Below are 12,500 nucleotides of genomic sequence, written 5' to 3' on the forward strand. Positions count from 1 at the left end.
AAACCGATTCCAGATCCTTTCAGATACCGCTGATGACGATGAGGAAATCAGGATTGTCGGGGATTCTTTAACGAGAGGTCAATTAACTGAATTTTGTGCCAGGGCTCCCACGACCAGGAGACGTTTCTGTATCCCTGGGGGTGGAGTACAGGATGTCATTGATTCTGTGAATGGGGTGGCAGACCAAGCTCCCGCCACCACTACCTACGTCATCCATGTCGGTACAAATGACGTTCAGAGGGTTCGATCGGAGGAGCTGCTCGATAAATACCGACAGAAGATAAGAGCGTTTAAAGTAAAACCGAGCAAAGTGATCCTCTCAGGCATAATTTCTCGTAGACAGGTTGGAAACCGCTTTTATTCCATTGCCACAAGTATCAACCGACGTCTTGCTAACCTCTACTGTGAGGAAAATATCGGCTTTGTTAACACCTGGGATCACTTCTGTTATGACGCCTCTCTCTTTTCAAGTGACGGTCTGCACCTCAGTCAGGTGGGAGCTGCTCGTTTCGGCCGCCTAATGGATGATGCTGTGAGGGATTTCCGCGCAAAAAACGGGAATGTCCTTGCTTCTCAAGCCAGGGCAGAGTAGATAATTTGAAAAATGCGCAGTCATTCAGTAACACTAAATTAAAGGTAAATTATGCAAATACTCGTAGCTTACGTAACAAGTTTTCAGACCTAGAAGAAATAGCGTTCTCGGAGAACTATGATATAATCGGCATAACCGAATCATGGCTGAATACTGATGTCAGGGACTATTTGGCAGAGTATAAAATTCCCGGTTATACAATGTTTGAGAAAAGTAGAGTAACAAAAAATGGAGGAGGTATCATACGTTATGTAAAAACAAGTCTCAACCCATTACTGTTATCAAAGCCTCTTATAACTAATGTAGATGCTTTATTTATATTATTAAAGAACAAATACGGTACGAAACTTGCTTTATCCCTTATATATAGACCTCCAGCTCAAACAGTGCAAACCGATAATGACCTCTACGAACAAATTAGTGAAGTAATTGATGCACATGACGCTGTAATCATGGGTGACTTTAATCTTCCTATGAAGAAGTGGGGCGAATCACTCACCTCTCATCACGGCCACGATCTGTACAGTAACTTAAAAGATAGCTCACTTATTCAGTTTGTAGAAAGCCCGACACGCGAAAATCATGTGCTTGATCTCGTGCTGGCCATAAAAGAGGATCTAGTAGAAAATTTAAATGTCGGTGAGGTTATCAGTAACAGCGACCATCGTGGAATCACCTTTCATATTAACTTCATTGCTGACGAGACAAACAAAAGCAATGAAATAGTCGCTGACTACAGAAAAGCTAATTTTCGTAAACTCAGATCACTTCTTAATCAAATCGACTGGAGTTACATACAAACCACCAGATATTAATGCCCAGTGGAAATTTTTCACCAATAGATATCTGAAAATCGTGAAAGAATGTGTGCCCATGAGGAAACGCTGTCCCATCAAAAATATTAAGCCTAAGTGGTGGAATCCACAAATAGCTAATTGCCTGCGCGCCAAGAGGGAAGGCCATATAACAAATTTAAATCTACTAGTAATAGAATTGAGCATACTAGATTCATAGAAATAAGGAGAAAGGTAAAGAAGTTAATTAAACAGAACACGTTGCAAGTCAAAGTAAATCGAACCCAAAGGAATTCTATAGCTATATCAGGCAAAAGAGAGTACATACCTCGACTATCGGACCTATTTTAGATGAAAACGGTGATTTCACTAGCAACGAGGAGGAAATTACTACACTTCTTAACACTTTCTTTGCATTAGTCTTTACAGCAGAAGACCTCAGCGACATTCCTGAGGTACCAGCAGTCCAACTAAATAACAAAGTCCTCAGAAATTCTATTGTAACTGAAGGAGACGTGTCTAAATGCATCGATAAACTCAAAGTAAACAAGTCACCAGGGCCCGACAATATCTCGCCCCGCATCTTAAAAGAAGAGAAAAGTGAATTAGTTAAACCTCTCTCCTCACTGTTCAATAAATCCCTGCAGTCTGGTACAATGCCTGATGAATGGAAACTACCTAACGTAACTCCGATTTAAAAAAAAAAAAAAAGGCAGTAAATCTTTACCATCCAATTACAGGCCAATAAGCTTAACATCAGTGGTATGCAAAATCCTTGAAACACTCATAAGAGATAAACTTGTTACTCATTTAGAAGAAAACAAACTGATTAAAAACACTCAACACGGCTTCCGCAACAAACGTTCTTGTTTAACGAACCTCTTAGACTTCTTTTACGATATTCTGAATCAGTATGATGAGAGTAAAGTGGTTGATATAATATATCTTGATTTTCAAAAGGCCTTCGATAAAGTCCCCCACAAACGTTTACTGCTTAAATTAAAATCACACGGTATTCAAGGCAACATATTAAGATGGGTAGCAAACTGGCTGAATAATCGTAAACAAAGAGTAATAATCAATGGAAAAGCATCCGAATGGACAAATGTAACTAGCGGAGTACCACAAGGATCAGTCTTAGGACCGGTTCTATTCCTTGTTTATATAAACGACATAGATGAGGGTGTCACTGGTATAATATCTAAGTTTGCCGATGACACTAAAATAGCGAATACCGTAGCCTCTAATAACCAAGTAAAGAAATGCAAAATAATCTAGATAGATTGTCAGAGTGGGTTGCAAACCTGGCAAATGAGTTTTAATGCAGACAAATGTAAAGTGCTTCACATAGGGTATCGAAACGAAAAAGCAAATTATATCTTTAATGGTACCCATCTTAAAAGTGTTGATAGAGAAGTTGATTTAGGTGTAACAATATCAAGTAACTTAAAACCTGGTCTGCAATGTTCAGAAGTTGTTAAAAAGGCAAACAAAATAGTTGGCTTAATTGGAAGATCTTTCGAATATAAATCTAAGGACATAATCCTCACTTTGTATAACTCTTTAGTTCGACCCCATTTGGAATATTGTGTTCAAGCATGGTGTCCTTATTACCAGAAAGACATAGATAAATTAGAACGAGTTCAGCGTAGAGTAACGAAAATGATACCAAAATTAAGAAATAAACCATATGAAGATATGAAGATAACATGGACTGCAGTAAATATTTCAAGATTGACCGTTCAAAGTACACGAGAGGAAACGGCTGTAAAATTGTTGGCAAACCCTTCAAATCCCACCAATCAAAATTTTTTTTTTTTTTCACCGAGTGGTTAATCTATGGAATGGGCTCCCTCGAGAAGTGATAGACTGCAACACTGTCAAGACCTTTAAACGCCGTATTGATAAGTTTCTTGTCTCCAATCCAGGGCTAACAACAATTACCTCCTAGTATTAGAATAATTTCCTTGCCCCAGGAGATGGGGGCACATTTCATCTACTTTCAGTCTTTCCTATAAAATTTCCTTCGGGTACTTCCTTCTCTAACCCCGTAAGGTATTTATTTCTAACCTGTTTTTCCTGAACGGCTTACGCCGGAGGGAGTGGAGGGTGGGGAGAGAGCCTTTTGCTTTGCTGTCCTTTTCTTCTGTCATCGTAGTAGTAGTTAGTCAGGCCGCCTTCGTAAGGACCACAAGGTCTGTTGTAGCCTGTGTTCCTATGTAACTCTATGTAACTCTCTAAGAGATATACAGTAATACCTCGACTTACGAATGCATCTGGTTAAGAGTTTTCCAAGTTACGAGCTGAGATTCGGACGATTTCTTGACTCTACGTACAAATAAAAATCCAAGTTAGAATATTCATCATGACGCTGGCGGCACAAACTGCATTGTTCTTGCAGCACCACGCAATCCTGTGTGCACCTCACTCGTTCTGTTCTCGGCGCCTCCCGCTGTGTAAACATCACTCTCTCTCTTATCTTTCGTGCTGTGCTTCTTTATTTGTGTTAGTATGTGCTTTATTTTGTTTTAACCCGCGCGCTGCCGGCCACTTTAATCTTAATCCAACCCGTGGTGCCGGCCAATTTTACATATATTTTCTTACGCATTAAAAAAATTCTAAATCCTGTAAAAATACTGAAAGCATCCAAAAAGTTGTTTTAGAAAGTAAAAAAAGTAAAAAGAAAATCATCACGTGTAGGTAGGCTACTCGTATGTTAGTAGTGGTTGGTATATTTTTACCGCACCGCCTATTCGCTGACGAATAGTGGGCTTCCTCATATGCGTTTACATGTGTGGTTGCATATTTTCAGCTGCGTTTGTCATAGTCTTTGTCATGTACTGAATCATCATCAGACATGTCTGATAACATTTCATCATTATCAAAGGGAAGTAACTCAGAGAAAATATAGTCGTCACTCAACCCACGGCGGCGCATCATGACTCCTTCCTATATTATATAGCCTTGCCTTAGGACATGGCACGACACCGCAGGACACTGCAGGGAGACCGCAGGTGAGCGCAAGTAACCGCTCATTAGTCAGGTATATACGGTGGTTGTACAACCTCTAATGTGATCGCCGCCGGAGCCATTCAAGAACCGTACCAACAAACTAACACATTCAGTGCTTAGGGTGGATTTTGGAGTACACGTAGTATGTTTTTTATAACGTTATTCTGACAAATAAACTTGCTAGAATTTTCTTTTAAGTTGCCGCCATGAATTTACGGTGGTGGCACTGACCGTGGGTATGCTAGATGCCGTAAATTTACGGTTGTGGCACTGGTAATTATGGCCTCTAAGAAATTAAGTGCTAGTACAAGTGATAAGAAGAAACGTAACGTAATTAATATTGAAACAAAGCTTGAAATCATTGAAAAAATATGAGAGTGGTGTGTGTGTGATTGATTTTGTCTCGGCAATATGGCAAACACTCTTCAACAATTTGTTCAATTTTCGAACAGAAAGAGGTGTTAAAGTCAGTGAAACCTTCGAAAGGTGTAACCATTTTGTCCAAGAAAAGAACAGGTATTCATGATGAGATGGAAAGGCTTTTATTATTGAGGATAAAAGAAAAAGAAATAGCAGGTGACACGATTACTGAAACAATCGTTTGTGAGGAAGCCTCAAAGCCAGCATCATTTTTAGTGACGCGCAGAGAGCAAGCTGAGCAGGAGGGTGAGAGCTCGACTGAGCAGGCTGATGCGTTTAAGGTCTCTCGGGGATCATTTACTACATCAATATTTACATTCATTAATATATTTATCATATCTGTATGTTATTACATTAATTATTATAGACATTACAATGTTATTTAGGCAGGTTTGTATGATTTTTTGGAGGTATGGAACGAATTAATAGGTACTTAATTATTTCTTATGGGAAATATTGCTTTAACTTAGAAACTTTTCAAGTTACGAGCCCGGATCAGGAACGAATTTAATTCGTAAGCTGAGGCATTTCTGTGCATTAATTAATGTTCTCTCTCTCTCTCTCTCTCTCTCTCTCTCTCTCTCTCTCTCTCTCTCTCTCTCTCTCTCTCTCTCTCTCTCTCTATATATATATATATATATATATATATATATATATATATATATATATATATATATATATATATATATATATATATATATATATATATATATATATATATATATATATATATATATATATATATATATATATATATATATATATATATATATATATATATATATATATATATATATATATATATATATATATATATATATATATATATATATATATATATATATATATATCGCTTTTATTTAGAATGATGTGTGATTTCATGTCAAAACCATCACTCACTGAAATTTTACTTTACTATTTGTTCCTTGTCATGCATTAAACGAGAAAAGTCATCTTTTTCCATAATTTCTTCCGGAAACGTCCTGCTTTATTTCTTTCAATATTGTAGCTATTTCGCATTAACACCGTTAATAACAGGTGTACATGCCATATTTAGCAAACTGTAATGTTGTTTAATTTACAGCGGGGTAGGCGCGCTACGTCGCCTTCAATATAACCTCCTTGTTCTTTCCCCTCCCCTCCTTCCCCTTCTAGCCTGCCTCTATGCTACCTCCCTCCTCCAACTCTCTTTCCTCCTTCTGTGGACTGTGAAGACGTGGCAACATTGGGGGAGACCCTGTGACTTCTACGCCGTGGACCTATCGGCCATTTCTCACTGCAGCGAGTATAACATACTACTATACTATACTGCTATTATATTTTATGAACATTGGGAAGGATGATATAAATCAGAAAATCTTAGGAGAGAGAGAGAGAGAGAGAGAGAGAGAGAGAGATTCATTCTCACACTCTCCTGGACTTGCAGAAGCAGCGACAACTAAGTAGACTTTTTTTTTTTCATTTTTTGTTGAACAGCCTTCCCCTCCCACATATGAAAAAAGTTCTTTGATGTTGTTATTGGCACTAACGGACTGGTTAAAATAAAACACTCCAGTTTGAAGGTGGTCGGTCATGTGGAGCTGTGGATCCACGTTCGTGAAATGTAATACGTATATTGCTTTGAGGGCAATATGACTTTATAGTGTGAACGGAATGATTCCATATTGTGGGCGAAATGGCACTGTCTTAATATAGACGAGACGTCCCTTCCGCTTTCCTCGTAGAAAGAAAATGGGTAATAAATGGAGGAAATGGAAACAAAGCAGGATAAAAAGGAATAACACGAGATAGAAAGGAAAATGGAAAACGAATAGAGGAATAGAAGGAAATGGTAATGAAAATATGATAATGAATATGGAAATAGGAGGAAATGATAATCATATTTTCATTCCCATTTCCTACTATCCCTCTATTCGTTACCCATTTTCTTTCTATCTCTTGCTTTATTATTTTGTTATTCCTCTGTATTCTGCTTTAGTTCCATTTCTTCAATTTATTATCCATTTTCTTTCTTTCCCCTGTCTTGATCACACTTCCTACTTTTATTATGTCTTTCTCTCTCTCCCTTGTTGACCAATAGAGAGGCTTCATATATGTGACATCAAATCTGCCAGGTGGAGCTGCGAAGAGAGAGCCGGGAAACGAGGAGAGCGGGCGGGGCGTGTATATTAGGACAATAATAATACCGAAACAAAATATTGACAAAAAATTGTTGGTACGTGGTATATTGAAAACAAAATCACCGGTAAAGTGGTATACCGAAGTGATTTGATACCTCAAATACCGATAATGCCGAACCTATACTACCGGTATCTCGGTATACCTAATTTCGGTGCACATCCCTAAATCAGAGTTATTTCGATATATCACTTTACCGGTAATTTTTTCTCAATATACCGATTATCGGTAGCTTTTTGTCGACATTTTGTTTCGCTTTTATTTTTCTGCTGTCCTAATAAAAATATACAAGTCCCGCCTGCTCTCCTCGTTTCCCAGTGTAGGACGCAGATCGTGTCCCCTTTCAAGATCCTGTAGCCCCACTACTGCGCATGCGCAGATGAGAAATCCCTTTCAGACGCACGACTCATTCACACCGACTCGCAGGCCCCAGCTTCAATCAGGGCTCACTTGCTTTCTTGATATCAAGGAGTGTTGTCACGCTCAGGAGAGCTCCCTGTTCAAACGAAATATTCAAATTGTGCTGTACTTTATCACCTCCCAAAAGAGAGAGAAAGAGGGAATAAAAGGGATTTGAAAAAAAGGAGAATAAGAGAGAGAGAGAGAGAGAGAGAATAAAAGACAATAAGAGAGAGAATGGGGCAGGGGCGTTTCTTGGAACTAAGAACATTGGGGGCTGAGCCCAGATCCTTATAGGGATCCTTCCCAGGAAGAAAAAGCTCTATTTCTGTGCTTTCTGTAGCCTTGTGGTGACTTCAGAATGTGTTAAAATCCATTTATATCGTATTGATAGAAACAGGATGATGCACATAATAGTAGATAACACGGATTAAAGCAAAAAAATAAATATTTTAATTGAAACATTCACTGAAAATGAGAAGCTACTTCTTTACTCTTTAGTGACTCGTTAATACACAATTCTGTTATATTTCTTCTGAAGTTGAATTATTCGAGCTAAAGAAAAAACATCGGAGGCTAAAGCCCCAGGATGCCCAGGCCAGGCGACGCCACTTGAGTGGGGAGATTAGCGAAAGATGCGTTTTTTTTTTATTATCTTTTTTTAGTTTTCGTTTCTATATCGACTCGAGAGAAAACGGATATATATATATATATATATATATATATATATATATATATATATATATATATATATATATATATATATATATATGTGTGTGTGTGTGTGTGTGTGTGTGTGTGTGTGTGTGTGTGTATTTATCTATCTATCTATCTATCTATCTATATATATATATATATATATATATATATATAGAGAGAGAGAGAGAGAGAGAGAGAGAGAGAGAGAGAGAGAGAGAGAGAGAGAGAGAGAGAGAGACTCTCCGACGCACCTTTAAAAGTCACGTAAAACTACCTTGTGTGATTGTATTTACATACTGTCAGAAAATGTTAGATAAAGAAAACTTTTTTACAACGCAAAAAAAAAAAAACGGTATTACCGGTATTTCCAAGGATCAATATGTCGGTTTCATCTTTTACTCGTTTCGTTCCTAACCATATCGGTGCGTTGCTATTAAAAAGATACTGTTGAGACGTGGTAGCCTAACAGGTAGCCAGGAGACGATGAAGGTGCACATAGCCATGGGAATAAGACAATGGACATGTGGTTGCGTGGCGGTAGTAAGCCGAGCAGGGATAACAGCCAAGGAAGCCATAATACGGCAGGAAGTAGGTAGCGCCAAAGCAAATCAAAGTAAAGTATACATGACGCCAGACGTAGCTTGCTGAGCTGACAAAGAACTTAGGTAGGAGGAGACAAACACAGCAATTCTCCATCCCACCAATTACTTGTTACTTGTCAACTCTTGGCTAACACAAGTTTGAATAATACGATTTTGATTTAACGCAACTTGATATTTAAGGAGATACAATTAGATAACGCGATTTATCCAATTTAATGCGGGTTAACTCGTCTTGATAACGTCACGCGCACTCACGCTGCATCTGATCTTGGCCGGGATCCAAGAAACGTAACAAGGAGCGGAGCAATTTCGGGCCACGAAATGGCATCCACGAACACAGAGGAAAACATTATTACCATTGTAACGAGATTGCTAGCAGGTTGCTGGTAAAACCATCTCCTGATGTGTTCCCTTTCTCACATATACATTTATGTTAACAAAACAACATATGTATTAGCATTTTACAAGTCTTACCACCAAGAAAGGATTGTTTGTTTTGTGATGCACAAAGTGAAATCTTGCATGGAACATGGAAAAGAAAGCAAATGAGCCATTTGTGATCGCCAGTGGCTGCTTTTTATTCTTCTTTTGACCCTGTTTACCTTGTGCATTTCTTTCACCATATACATGATGAAAACAAAGGAATGATTATAGCAGGCAATAAAGAGACGGAAACAAAAACATTGTGTTAAAACCAACGCACTAGATAAAGAAGTTCACAAGAAGAATAAGGAAAAACGGCTGCCACCGATCACAAATGGCTCTTCATCTCCAGCTTTCTTTTTCATGTTCCATGCAAGATTTAATTTTGTGCAGCACAAAACAATCCTTTCTTGGAGGTAAGGCTTGTAAAATGTTAATAGAAATGTTGTTCTGTGAACATAAATTATGAGACCTCATTCCTCAGTCTGGAGCTAACCCCATTAAGAGTGGATAATTTTTCGGCATTTTCACCTTTTGTCCTATACTATGATATCCAAGCGTGGCAAGATAAGACTTGCAAAAATCCAATAAAAATGTTGTTTTACGAACATAAATGTATATATGAGACCTCACTCCTCAGTCTGTGAGTGGATAGTTTCTCTGTGTTTTCACCTTGTGTCCTATACTACAGTATCCAAGCATGGTGTGGTAAGGCTTATGAAAAACTAATAGAAATGTTGTTTTGCGAGCATAAATGTATAAATAAGACAGTAATACCTCCTCAGGAATTGGTTTTATCGGCAACCTGCTAGCAAGCTCATTACCTTGGCAACAATATCTCCCTATGTGTTCGTGGATACCATTTCTTGGCCGGAAGTTGCACTGCTGGTTAACTTTCTTGGATCCTGGTCCAGTGTAGTTCCCACCAGAAGCCCAGTGGGTGACCCTGACGTCATCAAGTCAAGTTAATCCGCGTTAAATCGAGTAAATCGCGTTATCTAATCGTATCTCCTTAAATATCAAGTCGAGTTCAATCGAAATCACGTTATTCAAACTAACGTGAATCGAGAGTTCTTGAAAGGGTTGGGAAGCTGAAAGCCGCTGGTCGCGTTGGGCAGAAAAAACACTACCTATATATGCTATTGTGGTTCTAGCTACCTACAATGCAATTGTTCCATTTTTTTTTTTTTTTTTCAGGTTTGGTTCGCTGCTGTGAATCAAGCTTTTTTCAGTCTCGGCATTGGGTTTGGCATAATAAATACGTTCGCCTCCTACAACAACTTTCACAACAACATTTACCTAGATGCCACTATTATGTCCTACACTGACGCCTTCACCTCAGTATTTGCTGGCATCACCACCTTCGGAATTGTTGGGCACTTAGCAGACCAGATGGGGGTGGAGGTGTCTCAGGTGGTTCGAGGTGGCGGCATAAACCTTGCCTTCATCAGCTATCCAGATGCTCTGGCCAGGTTCACCTTCTTGCCTCAGGTACGTCTTTATGTGGCCAATATAGTAGGATAAACTTGAAGATAAATTCTTAAAAGAAATAGATGTTCTTGCTTATCTAGGATATTACTTCAGTATGTTTCCGTCCACAATGTTGAAATGACTATATAATCTGAATACGAACATATTGTGTGTTCATAATAAAAGAAAAAAAAAAGCATGTTTAATGATACGTTGATCAAGGTCAATATAGATCCATTCAGGCGTGATAATCATCTTGGCTTGATCGATATGGTGTCAGTGTCATGTTTCCATAAGGGTCATGATAAGTTTGATGCACAGTGAAAACTTTTCACGGCCAATTTATCTTGCATTCAGATAAAATTCTATGGATTTCCATAATGGTGTAAGACAGGTTACTATGGAATCACCTTTATCATTCAAATTCATGCCAATGGACCTCGTGGATATATCCAACAATTTATCGGAGAGCGCGGTAGATATCGAACTTCTGACAAAAACATGAGTCCCACACTGTATTGATCGTGTCAAGATAATCAACAAGGCCAGGTTCGATTTGGATCAACTTTGTCTGTTCCTTTAATAGAGCAGTTTAATAGAAATGCCGGGACCTCTCTGTAAGGGAGCTGAGATAAGATATATTCCTGTATGTCTCCCCAATATTGATAATTACAATATATTTTTTTCCTTCTATTTTTTCTTTTTAGTTTTTTTCAGTTATGTTTTTCTTAATGATGTTTACACTCGGGGTGGGCAGCGCGGTTGCCTACAACACTGCCATCATCACTATCATCAGTGACAGGTTCCCGAGACTTCCTGTGTGGCATATAACACTTGGGACATGTGTGGTGGGTTTCCTGGTGGGACTGATCTACACCACGCCCCAAGGACAGTATGTTCTCGTTCTCGTCGACTACTACAGTGGCGTGAGTAGGCCTGCTCGTACTTTTTTCCCATTCTCTCTAAAACCCAATGGAAGACGCCGCTCCTGCCGGACAACTCATATTTGTACATTTATTCTATTGGTGTTTAACTGATGAAATGTTCTGTTCAAGTATCTGATATTTAGATATTCTCATATTACTAGCTGATATTTGAATAACCGAGCCTACAGGATTAAGAGACGTATGTGATGTGTTCACAGGGCGTGTCCATCCTCTTCCTCATGACACTGGAGACAGTGGCCGTCATGTGGGTGTACGGGCTGCGGCAATTTATCCGGGACATCCACTTCATGCTGGACCGTTCAACAGGATTCTTCTGGCGGCTGTGTTGGGGCATTATCAACCCTATTTTCCTAGCCGTGGTATTTGTCTACGGTCAGATACAGCATCAGGGCCTTGCCTATGGTACCTACGTCTATGACAGCATGGCCACAGGTATAGTCACTTGTGTTGGGATGACTGTTGCTGCAGGAGGAAACTTGTGTTATATCCTAGAAATGTGACGCTGTGGCTAAAGAGAGCCTGAGTATGTTCTGTAGGTACTTCTGCTGGAGAAAGTCCTAAGCTTATCATGAGCTCATTGGGTTGTTGCACCAATTGATGTGGCTCAGTTCTGTTACCAGGGAATTGCTGTCTCATTACCGAATTCAGTCTCACAGCTCGAATATAATAATACCCTTATTCTTTACTGAATATAAGGAGATAAAAAGTAAGTAGATAAAGAAAGCTAATAGTAATGATAATAGTAATAATAATAATAATAATAATAATAATAATAATAATAATAATAATGATAATAATAGTAATAATAATAATGATAATAGTAATAATAATAATAATAATAATAATAATAATAATAATAATAATAATAATAATAATGATAATAATAGTAATAATAATAATGATAATAGTAATAATAATAATAACAATAATAATAATAATAATAATAATAATAGCAATAGTAATA

At 38.2% G+C, this 12,500-nt stretch overlaps 1 protein-coding gene across 3 annotated transcripts in view; it reads left to right on the plus strand.

Moving 5' to 3' along the window:
- Positions 1-12,500, plus strand: part of LOC123517647 (sodium-dependent nutrient amino acid transporter 1-like) — a 41,505-nt gene that overhangs the window by 27,375 nt on the left and 1,630 nt on the right. For all 3 annotated transcript variants that reach the window (XM_045277950.1, XM_045277952.1, XM_045277951.1), the window contains exons 6-8: positions 10,317-10,610; positions 11,297-11,515; positions 11,734-11,968. In XM_045277950.1, coding sequence (XP_045133885.1) covers positions 10,317-10,610; positions 11,297-11,515; positions 11,734-11,968 — 748 coding nt within the window. The remainder of the gene's footprint in view (positions 1-10,316; positions 10,611-11,296; positions 11,516-11,733; positions 11,969-12,500) is intronic.

Source organism: Portunus trituberculatus, chromosome 42, assembly GCF_017591435.1.
Source record: "Portunus trituberculatus isolate SZX2019 chromosome 42, ASM1759143v1, whole genome shotgun sequence".
NCBI classification, from domain to species: Eukaryota; Metazoa; Arthropoda; class Malacostraca; order Decapoda; family Portunidae; genus Portunus; species Portunus trituberculatus.